The sequence below is a fragment of the Sturnira hondurensis genome, unplaced genomic scaffold (assembly GCF_014824575.4).
Source record: "Sturnira hondurensis isolate 20B ecotype Veracruz unplaced genomic scaffold, ASM1482457v3 Scaffold0013559, whole genome shotgun sequence".
NCBI classification, from domain to species: Eukaryota; Metazoa; Chordata; class Mammalia; order Chiroptera; family Phyllostomidae; genus Sturnira; species Sturnira hondurensis.
In genome coordinates, this window is record NW_028086190.1 from 5,908,722 (window position 1) to 5,936,013 (window position 27,292).

The 27,292-nt window shown below is 41.6% G+C and overlaps 1 protein-coding gene across 9 annotated transcripts in view; it reads left to right on the forward strand.

The window, feature by feature from the left end:
- The window catches only part of FREM1 (FRAS1 related extracellular matrix 1), a 178,701-nt gene that overhangs the window by 125,639 nt on the left and 25,770 nt on the right, over positions 1-27,292 (forward strand). For 5 of the 9 annotated variants that reach the window (XM_037061941.1, XM_037061939.1, XM_037061942.1 and 2 more), the window contains exons 24-27: positions 3,613-3,877; positions 12,259-12,673; positions 18,908-19,109; positions 20,094-20,238. In XM_037061941.1, coding sequence (XP_036917836.1) covers positions 3,613-3,877; positions 12,259-12,673; positions 18,908-19,109; positions 20,094-20,238 — 1,027 coding nt within the window. Of the gene's footprint in view, positions 1-3,612; positions 3,878-12,205; positions 12,674-18,907; positions 19,110-20,093; positions 20,239-27,292 lie in introns of those variants that run through there. The other 4 variants (XM_037061947.1, XM_037061949.1, XM_037061945.1 and 1 more) reach the window with 4 other exon arrangements.

Genomic DNA, 27,292 nt, shown 5'->3' on the forward strand with positions numbered 1-27,292 from the left:
ACCTACGCTGCCTGGGGTCTATGAGGTTCAATGTATTTGTTACTTTCAGTATTTCAAAAAGCCTCTTGGAAATACAGCCTTATCCACAACATGGTTGCATGCATTACTTTAACTGTGAGGGTGTTTTGCTTTAAGTAAAACTGTGACAAATCAATGTGTTTTATCTTCAGAAACTGGATTATTAGTTGAAAATGGAGTTTCAAAGGAAGAAAGAGTATAAGCAATAGGGAGCGCAAGCCCTTGATGCCCAACTGTCCCATACTTCAGCTTAAAGATCTCATGCAGGGAATGAGAATCGTATTTCATTCCTATGTATAGTCCAGGATCTACACGTTCCCAGGACCAAGCACAGTCTTAGATCCTCAGTACATGCTTGATTGACTGAATGCTTGCTTCTTTTTTTTTTTTGCCTTGGCTGCCAGGAACCTCAGAGCTAAATTGGATGCTTAAGTGTAATAAAAATTTTACTTCACGTGCATGGTAATTACAGTTGTCCTAAATCTTTTAAAACAAACTTTAAGTCTGCTTGATGAATTTTTTGAGATGTTTATTTTGAGCTGTGTAATAATATATTTTTACTTATTTGTTTCCTGGTTGTACAATAAAAATGCATTGTGTTAAGATGTCTAACAAATGACTCTTGTATAAGTTAGATATTTCTGTTTCATCTTACTCAAAAGTAAGACTTGTTCATCGTAAGTATATGCCCAGGCAAAATGTAATACAAGTAATATCAGGGCAGACAGCTAATGTGTTAGGACGAACAGTGTTCTTACTGCCTTAGCGTAATGCGTTCCTGCGGAGGAGGTGAGCTGGAAGAGGGTTCTGTTCCACACAGCCACCCGGGAATTCTTTCTGGCTAGAGAATCCTTCGTCTGCAAAGGCCTTGGAGTCCCTCTAAAAGTGAAATATAGAGGGAAATGAGAGGATTTCATTGGTGAGGCTTGGAGGTGGGGTACCTGTCTGTCTTCCACACGGCCCAGTGGCTGCATTGCAGCCATTCCATGTTAATTAAGGGAGGCCGAGCAACGGAAACTCTAGCTGTGAGCCCAGGACGAAGAGGAATTGAGGCTGGCAGGTGCCTCAGTAGTCTGCCTCAATGACATGTGATCCTTTTCTAAAAGGATCAGTGACTACATTAAGTTATTAACATTGCCCCAAGTTCCATATTTATTCTCTTAATTTCTTTTTACATTGTAGTGTTTCTAGCTGTATAGCTTCATATTCTTATTTACTTATTTACCTACTATGAGTTTTCTCAGGTTACAACGTAAGTTTATAACCATAATTATTCATCTCGAGATAAAATTACGCTGAATTGTTACACTAACTCATGACCCCACGATTTGCATTTGGGTTGATTCCACTAGGGAGCTGTTATAACTAATGTGAGGTCCTCCAGTTGTGCTGTGCCTTCTGATCCCGAGGGGCCACAGTGGCGTGGGGATCTTTGAGAAGTTTAGAAGTTACGGTCTATACTTGACCCGACTCCATTCTTTGCCGTTAACTGTTGAGAAACTGCACTGAGGCAACACGGATCCTGTTCCTCCCTTCAGATTCATCTTCTGCTCCCGATGAAGCTGCTTGTGGGTGACTTTGGCCCCCACCTTTGTTTGGTCTCCTTACTGCTTTGATGCGTCCACCTTGACTCCCTCTGAAGTAGGTGGGGCTCCAATTTTGATTTAAAGTTAGATGGTCATTGGTTTGGCTTTGGACTCTAGTTGTATAGAATTTTAAGTTAAAAGCATAGTGTACCAAAAGAATCAATTTGATCATCTAAACCAGGTTTTCTCAATATGGGCCCTATTGGCACTGTGGGATGAATAATTCTTTACTGTAGTGGATGTTCTTGTGCATTATAGAATGTTTAGCAGGATCTCTGGCCTCTATGTACTAGAAGCCAATAGCGCTGCCCAGTTATGATGACCAAAATGTCCCCAGACACGGCCACATGTCACCTGGCAGAGGCAGAACTTCCCCTCAGGAGGACCCCTGGGCTAAAGCTAATATGTGCTTGATGTTTTGTTCTGACTTTTTATATCCTCATGGGACAGAAGAGCTTTTCAAAATTTTATTGACCTTTTGTATTTTTTAATTTAGAATTGGTTTGGCATTTCCTTCACCCACAATTCCTTTTGGATATTTACATATTTAGTGTTGAAGTATAAGAAATCCTTGTATATTAAAAAGAGGAAACACAATAATAGAGCGTTTAAGTTTGTGCTCAAGTCAGAGAGCTTGAGTACACATTCTAGCTTCACCTTTTTTTTTTTTTAAAGATTTTATTTATTTATCTATCTTTAGAGGGGAAGGAGAAGGAGAGAAACATCAATGTATGGTTGCCTTTCGTGCGTCCCCTGCTGGGAGTTGGCCTGCAGAGAACCGGTCTGCAACCCAGGCATGTGCCCTGACTGGGAATCGAACCGCGATCGTGTGGTTCGCAGGCCCGTGCTCAATCCACTGAGCTACACCAGCCAGGGCCCTAGCTTCACCTTTTATTAATTGCAGAATAATGAACAAATTCGTTAGCATTTCTGTACCTTAGTTCCCTCATTTATAAGCTGGGAAATACCATGATACCCTACCTTACAGTGTTGGTGTGAAGATGCAGGAGCCCTTAGGCTTGTACCTGGCTTATAGTAGAAGCTGTATATTTTAGATGTGATTATTTTTTAATGAACAAAATTGGATTATAATTCTTAATTTGTGAAGCACCGCATCATTATTAGTCCATGTGTGACCCACGCTGCTTCACTCACTCATATACGCACTCATACATTATTTAAAAAATATACAATAAACACCTGTGCAGCCACCATATCATTCAAGGACTAAGATGTGAACAGTAGCCAACACCTGCCCCTGTTCTCTTCCCACCCTCCATCCCAAATTTTGTATTGATTATTGTCTTACTTTTGTTGATGGCTTTCTGGGAAGTCCTTGCCCACAGAACTGTTAGTGAGCTGTGTCTGTTGCTGCGTGTAGCTGTAGTTCATCCATTGTGCTATTGTGTTAGATTTATTTGCAGGAATAGTGTGCTTACATACTCACTTTTTGAGAAAGCGTTTGGGTTGTCTCCAGTGTGTTCAGTCACAAGCTGTGCTGCAATGACCTTCCTGGCACACGCTTCCCGGTGCAAGGGCGCACGCTCCTCTCCACGACACAGCTGGGGTGGAATCCCTGGCTCAAGGAGTTTGTGACATTCAACTCTTTACAAAATCATGCCAAATTGTGTACCAATCTATTCTCCTACCAGGATCATATGAAAGATTCTCTTGATTTCCATCCTCTTCAATACTTAGCATCATCAGATTTCTCCATTTTTGCCAATCAGTGGGTTATGAGATGGCAACTTATTGTGATCTTGATTTATATTTCCATGGTTATTGAGATTGATTATCTATTTATATTTTTATTGGCCATATGTGTTTTCTCTTCTGTGTAATATCCTCTCATAGCTTTTGCCTAATTCTCTCATTAATTATAGTTATATAAACCTTTCTATACCATGTTAGTTTTGATCTCTACACCATTTAGCATTTTACTTTTTACCTTGGACATTGTGTTTTTTAAAAAACTGGGTCCTTGAGCACAGCCTCTTCTGCCCTGTAGGTGGTATTGTCATCCTTGCAAAGCCACTGGTGGTGCCTAAAGGCGGCAGAGGTGTTTTGACGACCACCACGCTCCTCGCTGTGGATGGAACAGACAGGCCTGAGGAACTGCTCTTTGTCATCACCTCCCCACCGCAGTTCGGCCAAGTGGAGTATGCCCACTACCCTGGAGTCCCCATTACAAGCTTCAGCCAAATGGACATAGCAGGGCAGACGGTCTGCTATGCACATAAGAGGAAGGCACCTGTCCCCAGGGACACATTCAGGTGAGGCCGCGGGCAATGTTTCCGAACCCCTTCCCTGGATTAGTGCTTAGAAAGACAAAAGGAGGGAAAAATGAATCCTTTCCAGCTCTGGAATATGCACGTTCCTCTTCTACTACCTCGCTGTGTGAAGGTGAAGGTGCACAACGGAGTGACAGCAGTGAGGCGAGAAGTCAGGGCTTGTTTAAAAACGAGCGCATAAGCAGATTTAAATGCAAGCTGTTCTACGAGGAGGAATGTGAAGACCTGAGGATGCCGTCTAAGGGGAGACAGAAAAGGAATTCACCACTTTTTTCAGTATGTTTTCCTATATGAGGAAAGGTATTTACTAGTAAACATTTGGCGTAGGCAGATCCTGCCTTGTGATACAGTGTGTTGGGTGAACTGTGTCATAAATCACGCTGTCATACCGTGGGTCGCATTTCCCCACAGAAACAGTGTTGTAATTGGGGGCTGTGCACCTGTTCGAGGATTGTGTGTCGAATAAATCATTGGAATGAATAACAATCTGGTGAAAAGGCAAAGATTCGACATTAATGAAAGTGTCTGTTCATTTGAAGTACTGAAATCTGTTTCCAGTCACATAAAGCAGGATAAACTCTAGAGTGTCTGTCATCTAGCAGTTCTCAAAGCTGGCAGAGGCAAAGTCCTCGATAGAAATACATGTCTTCAGGGCTAGGATAAGAACCAAAAAATCCTGGACTAGCCTTTGGGGGAACTACGGTACACACCCCAGCCTTGAGATTTAGCAATTAAGAAGGAGGCCCTGAGAGCTTTGGTTCATCTGTCGTACATGCAGGGATTCTGAGTGATTTTCACCATGTCAGAATACAGCCTTCAGAGAGTGCTATCGAATAACATAAATGTAGTGTACTTCTGTGCTATTCAGTGTTTTCCCACAGATTGGTAGAGTGTACCAATACACCCGTGCTCAAATACTACTCCCATACATTTTTATCTATCTAAGTGCAATATGTCTGCTGTGATAAACACTGTTCAAAGGTCAGTAAAATGATTTTCTCTTGCCTTTTTAGCATTTAGAATTAAAATTTTGGATAGTTGAACTGTTAAAACACCCAGGGAAGTTTGAACTCATACCCTTTTTTCTCTTGACAAATGTCCTTAACAAGCAGATAATCATTTGATAATCATTTAATGAATCAGTATCTTCATAACCAATTCAGTCTTGAATGTTGCTAGTCATCTACTAAATAAAATGTGGGACACGGGGTTCCCTCTCCGCACTGGTTCTTCTGCCCAAGAGGCAGTGCAGTGTGACTGCGGCGGCACAGGCTGGGGGGCAGGGGCTGCATCCACCCCGTGGATGCACATAGAAAAAACAAAATAAATATTACCTGATATTATTATTACTGTTGTTGTCATTTTTTATTCTGTTCTTTCCTTGGCTCCCTTTGACCTCCAGTTTTTATAACACCAAGCATACACTTAAGGGAGGAAAGACGTTGCAACGAAGATTGTTCTCCCCGTCACCCTTACCCCCATAAGGGGAAGAGTAGTTGCTCTGGTTTAATCCATGTGTGTCAGATTCAGGGCTTCTAATTTTATGCTTGTCTCTAGAACTCTGCTCTCAGTTATTGCCACTCCCCACAGGCAGTGCCCACCAGAGAGTCTATTGAAGACATTAATAACTTTATTGATGAATAAATGTATAAAGATGTTAAAAATGAATGTTAGGTACTAATCAGATGGTGGTGGTGAACTAAGAATGAAAAATAATATTTTCACATTGGGTGATACTGTAAAACTTTCCTAATTCACATCTATAGAAAGTCTTACTAGATGGTACTTGAGAAATTATTTATCCCAGGAACCCCTAACTTTCTAGATTCACAGAGTTACCTGTGAGATTTATCAAAATAGGAATTCTTGGGCCTCACTGCAGAGAGGTGACTTTGGTAAGTCCTGTCTAAGGAATGTGTATTTTCACGAGCTCTGCAAGGGGGTCTAATGCAGTGGGGACTAGTGGGCCGGCCCGGTCCACTGCTGTAAGTACTGTGTTCTGCAGTTCTGAGGACGCCCTCTCAGAGTTTCCCAGAGGCAGAAAATGAAGGGGCTGAGTTGGTGGTGCCCTGGGCCCTCACCCCAGCTTACTAAAAGGGCCTTGTTTTGATCGTTTGATTTTTGGTTTGTTTTGCATTTGGACTTCTGTTTTTAAAGTATATTTTATTGACTATGTTATTACAGTTGTCCCAATTTTCCCCCTCTCTCCACCTCCTGCCCTGTACCCCCAACCCTCCAGCATTCCCCCCACCTTAATTCATGTCCATGGGTTGTACACAAAAGTTCTTTGACTTCTCTGTTTCCTATACCATTCTTAACCTCTCCCCCGTCTATTTTATGACTGCCAATTATGCTTCTTATTCCCTGTACCTTCCCCCCAATTCTTCCCCTCTCCCTCCCCACGGAAAACCCTCCATGTAATGTCCATTTCTCTGATTTAGTTCCTGTTCTAATTGTTTGCTCAGTTTTCATTTTTTTTAAGTTCAGTTGTTGATAGTTGTGAGTTTGTTGTCATTTTACTGTTGCTATTTTTTTATCATCTTCTGAGCAAGGTTTTCTTTTAGCAGAAATGCTGTGGCCTTATTTCCCAAAGTGTTATTTGTACTGCCAGTGGTGGAAGGTGCAAAAGAAGTCAGGTTGGTCCAGGAAGAAGAGGGGCCAGAGTGAGAAACTACTCCCTTTTCGTTTTCTTTGTGCTCTGGGCTCCTTCCAGACGGAAGTCTCGGGCCTGGGCTAGTCTGTCCTTAACAGCTCTTCAGTATTTACTGTTTTCCCTTTCTAAGAGAGAGAGTGTAGGCCTCAGGCTCCAAGCTATTGGGCAACAATATCCAGCTAGAATAAAAAAAACAATATTTTCTTATATGTATTTTTGAAGTATTTATGCTGATTAAGTTTTGAGTAGTTGAAATGTTTCCTTATAAGTACATTTATTTAAGTAAAAGAGTGAGTTAGTATGAAGCAAAGTATTAAGTAATAGGAGTACAGGTAGTATAAAAAATGGTAAAGACTGTGAAGGTAATGTTGGAATGACTCAAGGTTCGGCAACAGGTCTATAGGGAGAAAATAAATAACAAGGGTTGAGAGCAGCGATTTCGTGCAGTCCTTTCATCTATTTGCACATGGGAAAGACAGTGTTGCTCGAACACCTGCGGTGCATCAGGCAGCGTTCTAGACCCTTTCTGCACATCATTTCCTTACACCTCCACCTGGAGTGAGATGGTTTATTCCCATTTTGTGCATGAGAAAACAGGGCCTCTCAGGCAAAGAAAGACACCTCAATGGAAACAACTGAGAATCAGGGCTGAATTGGGGCTGAGATTTCATTTTGGAGGGTTCTTTCCGTTATACCTCATTGTGCCACTAATTTGTGGAAAATCTGCACGTGTGCGAAGGAACTTCCCCACCATGTCGTTCTGATGTTTGGCCGGCAGTTTTGCATATTTATAACGAGAAAGAGCCTAGCATCTGCCTGAGACCCTCCTTCTAATCTCGTCACTCCCCAACCCAATCATGGACCGCTCTGCTGTTTGTCAGGTGGCGCGGAACCAAAGCCGAAAGCCTGCTTTAATGAAAGTGTGATCATTGTGCTTTTTAAAAATTAAATCTATGCAACCGATCTAATCACCTAAATTTATGTTGCTTGCTGTTAAATCTGGCAAGAAATTTGGCTGGGTAGAAGAGATAAATTCTGTGGCAGAGGATTTTTCTCTCTCCTCTTTTCTACTGCAAGGTATGGCAGCATTAATTAAATGGGGCGAGGGGGAAGTTTAATGATCAGATTTTACCTTCTGCAGAAATATTTTGTGAATCATAAATTTCTCCAGCATTGTTTGGTGCTGCTGGCCTGGAAGAAAGATTTGGCAGCACATTCTAGGACAGATGACACCAAGTGATTAGCAAGCTGACTTCAGCTCCTGGCAGGCGTGCACTAAAAGAACATGCTAATATCCCCCATTTTGACATGCCGGCTGGACTTTTTTTTCCCCTGAGGAACTGGCTCTATTTATGATTCCATTTTTATCCTGTAAATGCCATGACAGATGGCAGATTCTTCAGCCAGCTCTATTGCCAGGAAATGCAGAAAGCTTGAAAGCACCATGGTAATGGTGAAATCAGACCAGGCAGGCACCCAGACAAATCTGAGAGTCATCCCCCAAATTTCATGAGAACAATGGTCATCTTGGCTGTCTTTTCTCAGGGAGGTTGTAATAAAGGAAATTAAACAAAACAGACCCACAGAAGGAGCTGCTACCTTGATACCACGGACTTCTTAACCTTGGGACGGGTGCCACTATAGCAATGCCATTGTTGTTTTAAAACTTGAGAATATGTTTGGAGGGTTTCTTTGGGGGGAGCCAGGGGAGCCTTTGGAAGATTACCTGGTTAACCTTTGCAGACATGAACTGCGCCGACCTTGTTCTGCTAGGCTGGCTTTGTCTGGAAGCCAACCATGACCATTCACCCTGTCTCTCTCTCTCTCTCTCTCTCTCTCTCTCTGATAGTGTTTCTCTACCTGTGAGTAGTTTGCATCGTTCCTCATGAAAGTGAATGCTGTGTTTGATGGAGTCATGTTTAGAAATTGCATCCTTTTCACCACTGGCTTATTAGCTTTAGGTTGGTTCAGACAGCTGCCTCGGTCTCCCAGCTGGGAACACTGGCCTCAGTAAACATATTTCTTTCTCCTCTATGGCCCCTGCCCAGCTCGCCTTCAGTCCCATCTGTCTCTGTCAGGTGGCCCATTTCCAGTGTGGTCAGATCACCAACATCAGGCGGAAAGGAGTGTGAGAGCAATGCCTGGATCCTAAGACAACTTTACAACAGGCCACACGCTCATAGGTAGATACAGCCACCCTGACACTGAGCTTGGTGGACTGGTCAGGTGTTGTCACAACTCAGCCTCTAGAGAGAACAGTCAGAATCAGATAAGCAGTGAGGCTACCCCTGGCTGAGCCCCGGCAGTGACTGGAGCACCCACTTACCTCCTGGCTCCTGAACCCTGCTCCCGCCTGCTTCCCCTTTCCTTCTCTGTAGGTATTTGACAGGTTTTAATGGGGCACAAAGTCTTTAATCCCACAATTAATGCTAGCACTAAAAATATGGGACCCTTGGCTTAAATTTGCGCTCAACTGTAAATGACTGGCCTCAAATTCCCTGCAAGAGCACATTTGATATAGGGACCTGGTAGGGGGTGGAGAACCCCTTTATTTGTGAAGGAGGGTGAAGTGGGAGGCATGAAACAAGTTTCTGGGTGGGTTCAGAGGAAAAGGGGGCAATTAGAAGCCTTGGGAGAACTAGTCTCCCAGTTCCTCCTGGCTTTACCTGGAGTCAGATGATAGGCTTCAGGGAAGACGTGTGAGAAAGTAACAGGAAAGAACAGAATGAAGTCATAATTCCATGGACCGCTTTCCCTGAAGAATAGACCGTGACCTGTAAACCTATCACTTGATCTTCGACATGGTCCAGGAGACTAAGAAGTAAAAAGTTCAGCATCAACACAGGCATTTTTCTGGGTGTGATTTTTATTGACTTTTTAAAAATAACTGATTTTGTAAACACTTCATGATCCAGCAATAAAATGACCCCATTTGTTTAGAAAATATTTATCAAAAATGCAGCTTTACCAAAGGAAAATCAGTAGTTTTGTTTTAAGGAAGCAAGGTGATTTTGCTCAATCTACAATTCCAAAGTTAATTCAGTCCCCTTATTCAAACTGTAAAATAATACTGTGGGAAAAAATAACAGGGTATATTCTTTACAAGTCCGGTGTGTGAAATGTTGAGATTTGCTTTGTTTGTTATATTTCTCTTAGCATTTTAAACTTTTTGGACATAGATTCCTTTATTTTCCTTGTAGGCAGTCTTATCAACTAGATAATTTAAAAAGCTCCAAAATTTTAGCCCAGCCTTCAAAGCAAAATCTAGGTCAGGCAAACTCATCTCTCTTTACTTTCGGTCCAGCTGCTCATCCCCCCAGCCCTGTGCCGCAGGCCCACCAGCCCCTCCTTGTGCTCACACAGCCTGGCTCCTGGTTTCTTCACGTTCAAAAGCACAGCAACAACCCTCAGACCTTGAAGGACAAAACACGTTTTGCAAATAATACAAAACTTGTTAGTTAAATTTGTCAGATTAGTAAAATACATATAAGCTCCATTTCTTCTCTGGTTAAAAAAAGAACCTCGAGGGTGGGGGCAGGTAGAAGAAGATAAAGGGGGAGATAAATGGTGAGGCAGAAGGAGACTTGATTTTGGGTGGTGAACACACAGTAAAATATACAGATGATGTATCATAGAATCGTACACCTGCAGCTTATGTAATTTTATTAATCGGTGTCACCCCAATACACTATTTTAATTGGTTCAGTACAAATGAAAATAAATAAATACAATAAAATTAGCCAAAAAAGAATCGAAGAACCTTCAAAGAAAATTCTCATATATGTAATGTTACAGTCAGCTAAAATTATTTTTAGAGATTTTTACATTTATGAAATCTCAGAGTGTGTACCCCACGAATATTTCTAGCAACTACGGCACATAGAGAAAACCTATGAGACACGACTTCGTGATTATTTTCAAGTTTGGGAGGTCTATAGTGAATTTGTCAATTACATTTTGAGAGTAGTGATTTTCCAACTTGTTGGAGTTTTAATAGTGCATTTTGTGTGCTTAACTTCGTGACATTCTCAATTCCCCTTAAAATACAATTTGCACACTGAACATTTAAATGAGTTTTATTTTGAGATTTGCAGTAGTGGGTGTAATGGGATTTGCACATGCTGGTCCCCCAAACTCACGACTGTGAGAGAGATTTTATTTATCTTGAATTTGCATCATTTCGGCTTTCTCTTTGCAACTCTGCAGTGGTGCGCAGATACCCACTCCCCCCCCCCCNCCCCCCCCCCCCCCCCCCCCCCCGTGGTTTGCCAAACCAGCATTTGTCAATAACTCCGCAAGGGCAGAAGGAGTGGGCTCAGAGACCCAGGTTCTGGTCCTAGGTCTGCCTCCCACTTGCCTTAGGATCCCCACCACATTTCTGAACCTTTCTTCTATAATTTTCTTTTTTTTAAAGCAGGGAAGTAATGTTTGCTTTAAAGGAAGTGAGGATTAGTTGTCTATCATAACTCCCACATTCCTTGTAAGAAGCAAATGTATTGCAGATGCACAAGAAAAAGTAAGGGAGTAAAGTGTTGAGTGATATTTTACAGCTGGGTGGTATGTAGTGATCATTCAGTCCATCTTTCACTTTACAGAAAAGNAATACAATTTGCACACTGAACATTTAAATGAGTTTTATTTTGAGATTTGCAGTAGTGGGTGTAATGAGATTTGCACATGCTGGTCCCCCAAACTCACGACGGTGAGAGAGATTTTATTTATCTTGAATTTGCATCATTTCGGCTTTCTCTTTACAACTCTGCAGTGGTGCGCAGATACCCACTCCCCCCCCCCCACCATGGTTTGCTAAACCAGCATTTGTCAATAACTCCGCAAGGGCAGAAGGTGTGGGCTCAGAGACCCAGGTTCTGGTCGTAGGTCTGCCTCCCACTTGCCTTAGGATCCCCACCACGTTTCTGAACCTTTCTCCTATAATTTTCTTTTTTTTTTAAAGCAGGGAAGTAATCTTTGCTTTAAAGGAAGTGAGGATTACTTGTCTATCATAACTCCCACATTCCTTGTAAGAAGCAAATGTATTGCAGATGCACAAGAAAAAGTAAGGGAGTAAAGTGTTGAGTGATATTTTACAGCTGGGTGGTATGTAGTGATCATTCAGTCCATCTTTCACTTTACAGAAAAGTGAAAATGAAGCCCAGAAAGGAAAGATGAGTTAGACATGATTACATGGCTAAGTAGTGTGACCTTAGAAAATATACCACAAGTACGTACAGTGAATTAGCCAAATGTAGCTGACTCAGCCCTTGATTGAATTGGCCTCTGATGATCAGTATTAAAAGCTTACCTTATTCCACAAAGAGAATAGAGTTGCAAAAGTATAACTATATAAAATGAGTGATTTCTTCAAACTCACGCAGTGGGTCTAATTGGGCATGAAATTCCCAGGTGGGGCGAGGAACTACGCTGAGCCCTGACACACCAGAGAAATATCGCTGGAAGCATTTGCCTGCTCCTCCACCAGGGTCTACCATCACTGTTAGTGAGAAAATCTTTTAGGCATGGAATGAGCAATTTGTGTGTTACCCAGTGGCTTATTTAACAGAATGGTGTGCTCCTGAAAGACCTGCCCTTGATTTTTCATTTGCACCCAAACAACATATCCTCTAGTAAAGGTGTGTGTTGTTATCATTTCATTCCAGTAGATGGTGACACAAGAATCCATGCTGAAGGCTGCCTTGCCTCTCTTTGCCAGATTCCTTGTCAGCAACGGACTGCAGACCAAGCACGGGGTGTTTGAGATCATGCTGGAAACTGTGGACGGAGCCTTACCTGCGGTGACCAGGAACAAGGGGTTGAGACTGGCCAAAGGGGCCACGGGCCTGCTTTCCCCTGACCTGCTGCAGCTGGCCGACCCTGACACGGCCGCGGAGAACCTCACCTTCCTTTTGGCCCAGCTCCCACAGCGTGGCCAGCTCTACCTGCAGGGGACGGCGCTGCTCCAACACAACTTCACGCAGCGGGACGTGGACAGCAGGAGCGTGGCCTACCGGCACTCAGGAGGGGACTCGCAGGCCGACCGCTTCACTTTTGTGGCCACAGATGGGTCGAACCAAGGCTTTGTTGTGGATGGGAGAGTGTGGCAAGAACCTGTTTCATTCACCATCCAGGCAAGTATGAGAAATGCACAGTTCTTTGCCACTGATGTGCAGAAAATAACTTTAAGGAAAACTGTTTTCTTCTTTCCTTCAAACATGTACTCTGTGTCTACAGTGTGCTTGGCACTGAACAAGGCACCAGGCCCATCAGCGTGAATGAAACAGATGTGGTCCCCGTGTACAGGTGATGATCGACCTTTAGAGTCAGTGGTAGGTAATCCAGAAAGGAACAAAAAACACAGGGCTTGGAGTCTGACACACCTGGGCTGGAATTTCTGCTTTGCCATTGCCTAGCTGTGTGACCTTGGGAGTGTTCTGTTACTCTTCCGATGCTGCTGTTTCTCTTTTTTTGTTGTGGTGAGAATGAAAAAAGAGTAGGTATTCAATACACCAGCATATTGCCTGAGACATATTAAATTTTCAATATCTAATATCATATATACTATTGATATATATCTATTTATATCTAATATTATAACTGCTGTTATAATATTTAACTATACTTGTAGGATGATGCTTACTGGTCCATGTCACCTACTGTCATTTTGATGGTTTTGAACTAGACATACGGAAGCCAACCAGGCAGCGTCATTGCTCCACGTGTAGTAACAATGAGGGTGGTATTTGCAGCAGCTGCAGTTTTTCTGAACAATAAATGTAGGTCAGACCCACTTTATATATCCTCTTTAATTCTCATAAAAATCCTCTGAGGAATATGTTATCTCCATACAATAGATGTTCAGGAGTTAAATAATTTATTGAAATATACATAAAACCCTCAAATCTTTCTGTCCCCAAATCTGGTGTCCTTTCCACAGCACTGAACTGCCACATTTGTGTTGACTACGGTGATGATTCTAGGAAGGCATAATGTGTTTTCCATTTTTCAGTCAAAACACATCAAGTGTGTCTGACTGTCAAAGCCTCCAATCCACTCTTCTTGGACATGGTCCGCCCTGTTCTACACACTTCCATCAGCAGCAGGAAAGATGTGTCTGCCTCTTACTTCAGAATACCTTCTGACTATGCAAAATGATCAGGATTTCCCCTTTCTCTTCTCTTCAGTCTCTGTACTAGTCAGGATTCTCCAGGGAAACAGAACCAATAGGATAGAGAGAGAGAGAGAAAGAGAGAGAGATTTATTTTCAGGATTGGCTCACACATGTCATACGGGTCTCACATGGCTAAAATCTGCAGGGCAGACCGACAGCATAGAGATTCCAGCAGGAGTTGGTGTTGCAGCCTGGAGTCCAAAGGCAGCGCTGGGGGCAAAATTTCTCCTCTTCCAGGGACTTCAGTCTCTTCTCTTCCGGTCTTCTACTGACTGGATGAGGCCCACCCACATTCTAGTGGGCGGTCTGTCTTACTCAGAGTCTCCTGATGTAAATGTAGTCACACCTGGAAAACAGCCCCTCAGCAACACCTAGACTGGTGTTTCACTGAACAGCTGGGCGTCAGAGCTCAGCTACATGGACACATAGAACGAAATACCATCTCCTCTCTGTAGCTGGGATCTGAGCAGAAGTGTGGAAAGTCCTGAGGACATAGAGTGGGTGCCGGAGGCGTCTTTGGCACTAGGGCGATCCAGCAAGTGTCATGGAATTGTGTTGCGCTGGGCAAGGAGAGAAGCTTTGGTGTCATTGGTACAGTACACAAGTACTTTGTGCATAGTAAATTATTGTTTTATTGCTTATTCTATTTTCATTGTTATGAGTTCCATCTCACTCTTCAGTCTATTACAATCTTTTATGGACTTTTGACTCCCCACACCAGGTGGAAAAATGTCACTGTATTCTCCAACCAGAAATGATGTCCTGGGTCTACTGGCAGCAAATTTGTAGCATCTGTCAATTCTGCACATGAGCATAGGAATTCCCCTGCACTCCAGAGCACAGGAGGAAAGCAGGTAGAGTTTGAAGAAAGTACTAGATCAGGTCTCTCGCAATACCAATACTCATCTTAAAGAGTATGGTTACCATGAGAGAATTATCTTTTGGAAATTTCAAAGTTTACTGATAGGAAAATGTTGGATACATGATATAAAGTTTCTTTCTCATCAACAGCAGGTTTCACCCTGGTCGGTGTGGCTCAGTGAATTGAACACTGGCCTGCCAACCGAAAGGCTGCTGGTTCAATTCCCAGTCAGGGCACATGCCTGGGTTGTGGGTCAGGTCCCCAGTTGGGAGTGTGCAAGAGGCAACTGATGGATATATCTCTCACATATTGATGTTTCTCTCCCTCTCTTTTTCCCTCCCTTCCCCTCTCTGTGCAAGTAAATAAATAAAATCTTTTTAAAAAGTAGGCTGGTCCGAGTGCAGTGGTGCCTACAATTAATTGATCACAGCCAGTTACAGATTTCTGCCCTGGCTGGCGTAGCTCAGTGGATTGAGCTCGGGCCTGCGAACCAGACGATCGCGGTTCGATTCCCAGTTAGGGCACACGCCTAGGTTGCAAACCGGTTCCTTGCAGGCTAACTACCAGCAGGGGATGCACAAAAAGGCAACCATACATTGATGTTTCTCTCCCTCTCTCCTTCCCCTCTAAAAATAAATAAATAAAATCTTTAAAAAATAAATAAAATAAAATAAAAAGTACAAGGTTTTCCTTGCCCCTTCCCCCCAAATCACTATGTGTAAAAACCTCACAAAGAAAGCCTCAAACTTTCTCCCATAATTCCTCTGAATTCTCTGGTCTCTGAGCAGAGAGGTCAGGCAGTTTGGGAAGTGACTAACCTTCTCTTGCCCCAAGCAGCACAGAAGAAATGGCGCCATCATTCTTTTGCCTTCAAGAGCTTTTTCTGGCAAGACAATATGGTATCATCAACCACTGAGTGGTGGTATCATTCACCACCGAGTGATGAATTGGTCCAGTTAAGCCCCTGGGTGTGCTACGCTGATGGTCCCGAACTCAGAAACCGAGGGCAATGCTACTGGATTGAAGCACAAAACTTAAGTGCATTTTACTGACACCACATGTGCTGATCTGACATTCGTTTTGTAGGAAACCATGTCTGTCTGACCAAGATGCTGCAGTCTGCTGCAAGGATTTCTGTAACGTCCCTGGTGAGGGGACAGGGCTGGAGGTGAGGGGAAAGGACCAGCACCGCTGGTCTCTGTGGTCTAGGCATATGGGAAGATTTTCAGTAAACCCAGCACAAGTCATCATAAGGGTATATTGCTGTCACCGCTGTCATTGTCTCCTTCTCCTGCTTCTTTACTTCCTCCTCTATCTTTCCTCTCTCCTCCTCCTCTTCCTAAGTGAATCACTGTGGTATTAAATCAGTATGCTTTGGAGGCATTTCTTACACAGCAACAGGTAACCGATACATCTCTCCTCCATGCAAGCCTGACCTTTCCTTCATCCTTCCTAAATTCCTGTCTCTCTTCACAGATTATTATTTCCTTTACAAAACCTCCTCTGAATATCCCAGGTCAAGGTCTTTCTCCTATTCTTGTGCAAAACTGTCCAATGCATGATTCCTTAAAACAGTAATTATATGCCTTGTTTTATATTTTTAAATTACATATGTTAACAATATCTTGCTCTATGACCTTTCATGAAGATAACCTTCTTTAAAAAATGTCTTATACTCTAATATTTTAAAATGCTTTTGGTATACTGAGACAGAAGACCTGCTTTTGAAGAATCTAGAAGTTTAACAAGGCTAGGGTGCATTTTAGCACAAACATGACCAAAGACACAACAGGGGACCATATAACCAGAGTTTGGATATTAACATTTTTAAGAAATAACTGATCACAACAGGAATTCATTCTTCTTATAACACTTTTGTTTTCAAGAAAAACATTTTTTTTAAAAACCTGCTGCACTCAGCTATTTATCGACTCTAAGAATTTCTTTCATGGTGTGAAATATTCTTATTTTTTTCTCTCCTGACATTGACCACCCACCCTACTGGCCCCCATGGCTGACGGATCTTCCCCCTGAAAGACCCTGAACAGGAGGTAACCCCCCCCCCCCAACTGCACAGCTTTGAGTTTTCCAACCATACTTTTCAGGAAAGGAGAATGAGTAACTTTTGGAAATGTTCTGTTGCTTTTCAACGTATAAAATACTCATTTTGAAGAATTTATAAACTACAGAGAAAGATAAGAAAAATATCCTTCACAATCATGCCACTCAAAGATAACTATTACTGGCTGACTTCCTTCCATGCTTTTATTCTGTACAATTAAAAGTGGCATGATATTACATGTACTATTATGTATATTGCCTGTTTCCACTGTTCATTACGTTATGAAGTTTGTTTCATGTCATAAATCTTTCTTGAAAACATGATTTTTAAAGGCCACATAGCATTCAGTGTCAGGCAGAGATGGTTTATAAATCCCCTGTTAGACTTTTATGTTTTCTGGAATTTTGTTCGTTGCTGTCATAAATTATATTTTCATGAACAAACAGGGGTGGACAAAAGAGGTTTACAGTTCCTATGGAAAAAGCCACACAGGTTCTGATGATTACAATAGCTTTATTAACTCAGGAGAATGTCACAGTGCAACTGTGAACCTTTGCTCGCCCCATACATGCATTTTTATGTACATGTCTAATTATTTCTGTAGGATATAGTTTAAAAAGTGAAAGTTTTAGATTAAAGTATGTGCACATTTATATATATATATATATATATATATATGTATATATATATGTATATATAATTTAGGTTCAGAAAATGTTCATTAATTTGTGCTCCTGTCAGCAAAATATAAAATACCTCTTCCTCTAAGTATTATACAACATGATTTACAATTATTTCAAAAAAGGTTTAATTAAAGTATAGTTCGCATACAATGTTATATAAGTTTCAGGTTTACAACTCAGCGATTCAACATTTATATACCTTACCGAGTGATCACCATGAAAAGTCCAGTAACTATCTGCCACTGTGGAAAGTTACTACAATGCTGTTGGCTATATTTGCTAAGCTGTACATCCCTGTGACTTGTTTATTCCATAACTGGAGGTTCATACCTCTCCATCCCCTTCACCGTTTTTGCCCATCCCCCACTGCCCTCCTTCTGGCCACCATCCGTTTGTTCTCTGCAAATCTATTTATATTTTGTTTTGATTATTCATTTGTCTTGCTTTTTTAGATTCTACGTATGAGTTCATATGGTATTTGTCTTTCTCTGTCTAAATTATTTTACTTATCATAAGTCCTCCTAGGTCCATTCATGTTGTCGCAAATGGCAAGATTTTATATTTTTATGACTGAGTTATATTTTACATACACCACATCTTTATTCTTTCATCTGTCAGTGGACAGCTAGGTTGCTTCCATATCCTGGTTATTGTAAATAAGGCTGTGTTAACCCTGAGGGTGTGTGTATCTTCTCAAAGAGTGTTTTTGTTGTCTACAGATTAAATACCCAGACATAGAATTGCCGGGTCATAGTTTTTCATTTTTGAGTAAATGAAGTTAAGAACTGACTGATCAGGAGTAAGGGGGATAGAGGCAGTGTTCCCGTCCCTGTCTGCTCGTGTCAGTAGTGAACTGTGCTAATGGGCCTCCCCCTGCGCCATCCCCACCACACAGCACTTATTTGCAAGATGGCCTGACCTCCATCTGCACAAGGCCCTCCACAGTGTTGGAACCTGTCCGCCTCCATCATTCATAGTGATTGCCCATCCACCATCTTCACAAACTGAGTTCACCTGTTTAGGTACCTGGCTCTCATCCTTAATGAAACACTTATAGAATGCCTATACATAATGACCTCTCACTTTTTCTTACTGAGATATTTCTATTTCTATTGAACAATTTTGTTCTCTGAACAAAGAGACAGCAAAAAATGTACCATGCATTGGTAAACCTTTATAACTGTATTTCTATAAATCACCAAACATTGGAAAAATGGAGGAATCCTTCCGTGGAGCTGAAATTATGTTTGCAATACAATTCTTTGGTCAATCTTAATATAGTCATTCAATATATATTATTTGAGCCTTTGTTATGGTGTAAGCACTGTGCCAGGTGTAAGGAATAGATGGGGGGTGGGGAGCTTAAATCCTAATGGCGGAGTCAGATAAATAAATAAAGCTGGGTCAAAGTTTCCAATGGAAAGTTCACCTCTTTTCCAGACACTAAGGCCATTTTTAGCAGAAATTAACAAAAGAGGAGGATAAAGAATCTGATTGAAATTCGTGGATGTTTTTCAGTGTTAACCATTAAGATCCCATGGGAATGAGAAGCTTTTATTTAAATGTATGTAATTATCGACAATTTAGGTGGACCAACTGGACAAAACAGCACCCCACATCACACACTTGCATCCCTCTTCTCAAGTGGGACTCCTGAAAAATGGCTGCTATGGGATTTACATCACCTCCCGGGTGCTGAAGGCATCGGACCCTGACACCGAGGATGACCAGATTATCTTCAAGATTTTGCGTGGCCCCCAGCATGGACACCTGGAGAACACGACAACAGGTACTGCCTTCCTTAATCCTGTAATTGCTCATTTTAAAATATGCAGTGGCTGGCAATGCTAGAAACCAATTTAATTAACTGCAGGCCCATTTGGTAAACACTCCCCAGGGCTTACTGATAGATGCAGTTTACAAATCAATATTAGTGCGAAAGAGAGTTTGAAGCTGAACTTTCTTAAATTCATCTTAGTGGGAGAACCAAATACTGATTATTTCCTTACATGTTGCTGTTGTTTACTTAAAAATAAAACCAGCAAGACTGTAATATATTCAGAGGAACACTCAGTGTCAGGGTAAAATTTATATTTGTGACTAACTTTTTCCCCACCACAACACGAATTTTAAATGATGTCCATTTAATTTTAAAATTCTGGGTTTTTTTTCGGTGTAGTGGTTTTATCTGGGTTGTATATTACTTTTGCTTTACGAAAATGGTAGTCAAAATATGTCACTAAAAAGGACAGTACATCCCCAGCCAGGTGGCTCAGTTGGGGAAAATACATCCCAGCCAGGCGGCTCAGTTGGAGCATCGTCCTGAATGTGCACCAGAAGGATACGGGTGTGATGCCCAGTCAGGGCACACGCCTAGGTGGCCGGTTCCATCGCTGGCTGGAGTGTGAATGGGAGGCAACAATTGATGTTTCTCTCTTTCCCCTTTCCTTTTTCTTTAAAATCAATAAACATATTTTTACATTTTTTTAAAAAGAGGATAGCACAGAATTACAGATTTTATTACTGTATCATCCTTGTCTACCTTCATCTTTGTATTTTTCTTAGGGCACAATATTTCTGAGACAAAGTAAACTTTAAAGACTAATTTAATATTGCACTTGAGTTTTAAGATAGTTGCAATAATGTTAATTTCTTTTAAAAATATACCTCAGAGGTTTTTAAAGCTGATATTTAAAATAAAATAGCTATACGGTTTTATTAGCTCTTATTTACTTTTGATTACTCACTAAATTCATTCATTTCTTTTTTGTAGGTGAATTTATCCAGGAGAAATTTAGCCAAAAGGACTTAAACAGTAAGACCATTCTTTACGTCATAAACCCATCTTTGGAATTTAATTCAGATATCGTGGAATTTCAAATCATGGACCCCACAGGGAACTCTGCCACTCCTGAAATGTAATTTTTTTTGCTTATTTAGTAGTCCTGCAAGTAATGTCCAGAATGTATCTGATTAGGGAAATGAAATGGTGTTTTTCGAACAGATTCTAAGAGGATACACTGATACACTCTTTCACAAACTCATGGACTATATTTTGGAGAGCGATTATTCTTTCTATGACTGCTTGTTAGGAATAGCTTTCCGGAGTACGAAAATATTTAAAAACTCAGCGCTGGGTTGTATAGCGCTGGGTCATTCAGTTTATGCAGTGAATGCCTAGGCTTTCACATCCGGACAGGTTTCCGTCCTGAGGTTCACCGCATCCGGGACGGAGGCTGCAGGCTCATGTACTAATCGTGCAGCCAGAGGTCACTGTAGGACTGCATCAGTAACCAGTCTCCCCGAGTATCTGGAGCTGGAGGGAGGAGGTAGCTAGGAAGGGCTGGCAAAACAGCTCTGCGCCTCCAAAAAAATCAAACCCAAACATGATTACTTGAAATGGCCTTTAGAAGGTAATACACCTGTCATAGGTAAGATGAAGACAGTATAAAGCAGAAAATAGACTTGGAGGTATGCTGGGTAGCATGTATAACCCTCCGTATAACAAGAGTAACAAGTCCTCAAAATGAACAAGATTAACAGAGCACGGTAATTTCATTCACTGGATCCCTATTCTAGACTTTTCTTGAAGGTAGACCTTGAATAATTTACCAGTTAGCAGATGAGTGTAGAAAGCTCTACGATAGCCCAGTTCTTCTTGTGCTGTTTTTCCTTTCTTTTTGAATTTGATACCCTTCCCCAGTAACCTCAAAGAAAAGTTGGTATTAACCATATCCCAGTAAAACTATGCATCGCAAGTGAGTACAGCCTTTTTATTGGATCTTTATGACAGTACATGGACAAAGGAAGAAAACAGAGATTCGCCCCCGCTGTCTTCATTCTTGCCTTTTCTTTCTTTTCTTGCCTTTTCTTTTCTTTCTGATCGCAGTTCCAACATTCACCAGCAGAGGTCTCTGTAGTCATTGTTTAAAAAAAAAACTGGCATCCTCATAACAAAACACATTCCCAGGGTTCTACCTCCATTGCTCTGGTAAAGCGTAGTACCTGGCTCAGATTTATTAACTCCACAGATTTTTATTTACTTTCCACATGTGCACAGTATTAGAAACTGGTAAACAGTTATGAAGAAGAAAGGCCTCACCCTTGATATTTAAATATAATCAAGAAGTTATAAAATTAAAACAGATGACCACCACCCATTTAAACTGCTGTGGCCTAAGAGAAATGATTCCTTAGGATTTCCTTTACAGAAAATAGATTAATTGCTTGCAATTTAGACAACCACCTTATAACTCAAGAAAATGTAAAACCAAGGAATCCTGCTCCACAAACATTAATAAATTGTGACTTCACTTGCCTTTTAATAGTTCAATTAGAAAATGTAAGAACACCAATCAGACTTGCTACTGCAGGTCTGGTCCCCCACGTGGGAACGTAGTGTAGCTGAAGAGGTTTCCCCCGGCAACAGTGCTGGATTAACGTTGCTTCACTTACATGCCCTTCTTATGCTTCATCATTACAAAGAACATTGCTTTGGATGATGATTTATGTTTTTAAATAATCCTCTGATTTACAGGAGAATCACAGAAGAAATTAGAACCTTTAACTGAGGCCATTTTAAATGGGCCCCTGCTTGTGTATCAGGTTCAATGTCATATACATATGCTGAAGATGTTTCTAATCAGCTGAAGATGGAGGTTGGAACCAACGGAACAAAGTGATGCCCACTGAGGGTTAATCTAAAAATAATTTTAATTTAATTCTGACCAATATTAAGTTATTTTCTTCAGAATGGGCAAGGGGGAGGCAGAAATTACTCAGCATTTATGTCTGTAATTCTTGAATGGTACAGTTGTCTCCAGCCTTATTTATTAGATGTTTTTGGAACAGGAAGCACATTTTTTCAGTAAGAAACAATCTTATCAGCAATGCATCATCGTCCCAACACAGTCAGCAAGAACCTAGTTACTGTATAATGTAAATCACAGGCCTTTGCACTATAATTGTTTTCTGCTCTATTTCATTGCTCTTCGTGTAATCATTACAATGCCCTGTGCATTAGGTACCATCATAATAAAGAATATACACGTAAGGAAACTGAAGCAAGAAAATAAGATGGGATTTTCCCAGGCTTATGCAGCTAATTAGTGAAGGAGCTGGGACCCGGGGCCAAGAAGTATGGCTCTCGAGTCCACGGGTTTCCTCACTGTGTGAAAGGGCTTCTCGCCCACTCTTATCGCAGCATGCTCACTGGCCCAACGGGAAGGGAGCCGCAGGCTTTTTTCCAGTCACTGACCACACAGGCAGCAAGAAAGGAGGAATACTCATTCTTCAGGAACCTTAAGTTTTAGTTGTTTTTTTAAAAAAACTGTTAGTTATATAGCCCTGGCTGGTGTAGCTCAGTGGATTGAGCACGGGCCTGCGAACCAGATGATCGTGGTTCGATTCCCAGTCAAGGGCACATGCCTGGGTTGCGGGCCAGGTCCCCAGTAGGGGGCACGTGAGAGGCAACCACACACAGTGCTGTTTCTCTTTCTCCCTCCCTTTCCCCTCTCTTTAAAAATAAATAAATAAATAAAAATAAAAAAATGTAAGTTATAGATTTTAGTATCAGCATTCATTCCATGTCTTAGGGCCAAAGACTTAGGGCCAAAGAACAGGGTTTGGGCTTTGACTCTGCCATTGATTTAGGTGAGTGTTCAAGCCTTAGTTATCTCATCTGTCAAATGGGGCCAATGGCAAAATTTGTTTAGAGAAGAAATGAAGTAAAGCATATAAAAGCATCTTGTATATTTGCAGTCCTTAACAAGTTTAACTTGTAGTAAGGATTACTATTGTTGTTCATTCACGTAGGGGCAAAGACTGACTGTTTGAAAGTATTCCAGAGACACCGGGTGGCCAGTTACAGCCCACCTGTAGTTGGAAATTGATGCTGGGATGATCTACAAAGTGAAAAATACATATGCTCATTAATCAATAAGCTGAATGCTGTGCAACTTTTAGACATGTTCTTTGGCTTAGACAAGATTAATAGATCAGTATTCTGCATATCTGAAGGCGTGAAAACCTCCTGTAATAAAAGGGGCTCCTTTAAAAAAAGAGAAGAACCTATGTTCAGTGGAAAGGTCCCAGGATCTTCATGGCTAGTACGTGTTTGCTCTTGCAGCATTTCTAAGGAATATCCGTCCTGACGGGTCAGATGGATATTCCATTAATAAAGGCGTTAGGAAAGGTGCTTTAGACTAAACTAATCAAGTTATTCCTAACTAGCTAGCTTGTGTGCTGCTTAACGGCAGCACATGCTAGAATCATAGAGATGCTTGTATGGACTGGCGATCCTGAGAGAGGAATGCAGCACGCAGCACATGTGAACTTGATGTGACCTCCCTTTAACTCCCTCACCCTCCACAACAGCTCGTGGAACAAGTTTTTCATGGAATACATTTGGGATTCATTTTCTCAGGAATAGAAATTACTTCTATCACTTAAATCCATGGAGATTTGAGGATTTAGATGTGGCCGAATGCCTAAATTTCAGGTATCGTGCTAGGTACTTTCACATACCTTGTCTAATTTAATCAACAAAGCACAATCCTTAGAGGGTGATAAAAAAAAATAGGCTCAAAGTGTTTAAGTCATGGCCCTGAAGTCACTTAAATGGATGGGTGGCCGAGCCGAAGGGGACCCCTGACCTCCTGACCTCCCAGTACAGGCTCATCTTACTCCTCTTACCTTAGGGGCTCAGGCCTCCACGTGACTCACTCACAAGCTCATCTGTTCTCACTCCAACTTGAATCTGAAGATGATCTTCAGAATTCTCAAGCTAAACTACCGAGGACCCACATCATTCATCGAAAACACCTTTGAAGGCCACAAAATGTAGCCAACTTTTGACCAGCTTCTTAATATATCCTCCACGTTGACCTCTTTCTTGTGTGCAGTGACAAATGAACTTCAAAAGGAGGGTGGACCCATCCTGAGATTCTTCATAGGGCAGAGGCTGCTTCTGCCGCTGCAGTGTGAGCCCAGGCCCTGAGCACGCGGATTCCTCCCCTCCCCTGCTACCCACACTCTGGCTGTTCTATTATTCATTCTGGGCCTTAAAAAGAGAAGGAACAAAAGGAATGCGAAAGAAAAGGAATGTCTAATAGGTGAACTTTGCAATGGTTTGGCAGCTTTTATGAAACACCTTGCAGGGGAAGAGGTTGAAACAATCGACTGGGTGAAGCTCTCATGTTAGCAGGCCAGAAGTTAAAGGAGGTATTCCCAGCTTCGATCTAGGGAAGCACAGAGGAAGGAAAGGGAAGTAGCACTTAGTAAGCACCCACTGTGTACAGGTGCTTTATACATATGAACAAATGTTAATTTTCATCATTTGACATGAGTGCAATTCTCCTCCTTGTAAAGATAATGAAAACGGAGGCCCAGAGAGACTGAGTAACTGACCGTAATCACACACTAACAAGATGTGTCCGACTCCACGGCGCTGTTGGCGTGCTCACCACACTGCCTCCCCGCTGGCGGCCATTTCTCCGTTGCCATGAGAAAAAGACAAAAATGAAAACACAGGTGTTCATAGCATTCGATTACAGAGCTTAATAGCATCCTCTTTGAACGGATAAATCCTAGATTGACTACTTGGAAAAATATTTTTTAACATCCCACTTTTCTTAAGTCATATGCTACTTGATTATAGATGAAGATCTCATTATAAGAATAATTTCATCACAATTTTAGCTTTTATGAAATCTTTCACCGAGGAGCTCAAGATACTTAATGGGTATTCATTAAGGTTCATTTAACTCCTTTGAAGTACAGACTCATGATTATTACACTTAGGGATGGGAGGCAACCGAGGCACAGAGCAGCGAAGTACCTTTTTCACACATTCTTGTTAACCTAGATTAAGGTCCCAAATCCCAAACTGGAGGTTTTTTCATAAATGTTTCTTCAACTTTATGGTTCCTTCATAAAAATGAATCAAATAGCCACAGCAGAAAATATCATAAAGCATATACTTATGCCTCTGCCTCCATGTTATTGACATTTTGTGCCAGGTGATTCTTTGTCGTGGGCTGGGCAGTGGGCCCTGCAGGGTCTTTGGCAGCGGCCCAGGTCTCTGCCCCCAATGCCACTGTTACTCCCTCCTCCCATGGGGTAATCCGGGCTGTCTCCAGACATTGCCAAATGTTGGAAACCATGCACACGCCTTAGAAAATGGCATATGTGTGTTGAGAAATCATACTGTGTAGAATGCTCCTTTATCAATGGCATTTTTCCCTCTAATAAAGCCCAATGATAGGCAATTAAGTCAGGGCTAGAAGGAACATATAAGGCCCACACTAACCTCACATTTTTTTCCAATTGTGTGAAATCTGAATTTCATAGGGTGGTGGAGAAAAAAACTTTGGTGTTCAACCGAGCTTAGGAAACAGACAACTAAAGAAGATTCATTTAACAAATATCTATTGAGCACTTACTATATCCTACTCACTCTACAAGGGGATTGGAAATACTTTTGATTTGGAGCACACATAGTATCTAAGTAAAGCAAATAGTATGTTTAAAAAGTATGTGATGCATACTTTACGAAACGAGAAAGTTGGTCAGGATAAGGGCAATCACAACTGCTGGACTTGGGGGGCGGATGGTGGTTTTAGGTTGAGTGTTTAAACAGCTTTTCTTGTGCCTGACTCAGAATCCCTGCGTGGGAGAGGGACCAGAAGCCTTCTGACTTCTAATTCAATTTAATCTCCACTACCACATCCTCTGTGGTTTCAGGAACCAAAATTTTGTTTTCACATTTCGTCACATGGTCTATTGTGAAGCGTGCCCCCAGATCACTTAGAGAAATGTGTCTCACCTGCACATGACTTCCCCCAAGGAGCAAGTGGGTTGGAAAAGTCTGCAAAGACCTCATGATAGCCCTGACTGAGAGGGGCGGGGCCACCGCTGTCAGTGGGTGGAGCCCCGGGAGGCAGCTACGAGCTTCACAGGGAGAATTCCCAAGGGATTGACTATATCTCTTAGGTTTCTCCCAGGAGTTTGTGTAGAGTTTAAGCACCCACAGTCTCCGTGTAGAAAGATCTTATCAAATGAAGCACTGCGAACAACAGCAACAAAAACATTGAACACATGTGTTGCACTTACCCTGGAGGCACACAAGTGCTTTGCAGTTTAAATATTTTTCTGGACGTTGGTGAATTTCTGCTTGTCATGGTTGACATTAGCAATGGATAAATTCTCAGGAGATTGGACATTGAAACTTATTTGCACCTTATTGAAACTTAGCTGAAATTCATCCATATTTATCTATTTCACATGTTCCCATTGCTTTCCTCTCTTTCCTGTTTCATATTTTTGTCTTTTTTCCCCAATCTCTTTGCTGATTTTTTCTTTCTCCTTTAGTTGGATCCTTTTGGAATTCTTTGCAACATGTTATTTAGAATAATAACTGAATTAATTAGAATAATAATAATAAAATGTTATTTCTGTTGGCATTTATAATATCTTTGTTGCTTGTTACCTTGTGCTTTTTAAAGCATCCTCATTTAGTTCTTTATTTCTTGATCAGTTTCAAGCCAGATTTAAATTCAGGTACATTAAACACCCATGAGGTTTCTAATACTATTTAATGTAAGGGACTTGTTTTTATCTCCTGATTTTACGAAGCCCAGGTTGCTAGTAACAATAAATTCACATCTATTGGTAAATAAATAAACATATATGGTCATAGGAACTCCCGAACCTCTGCAATAATTCCATGCTCCCAGACTTGCCCCACTGGTCCAGAGTCGCTAGAGCAGGAGACAGTGCTGGTGAGTCTGTTGTGCTAGTGAACTTAATATATGGGGTGTGACCGTGACCCACGGCTGATGTAAGAGCATGGTGTGGCTAGGGGAGAGTAGCATCCTTCCTGGCATGAACGGTGCCCAGGAAAACCTGGAAGCTGTGGGACTTGAGAACTCCCTACTTCCCACGGGGGTGCCCAGAATTTCTAATTCTGCAAGA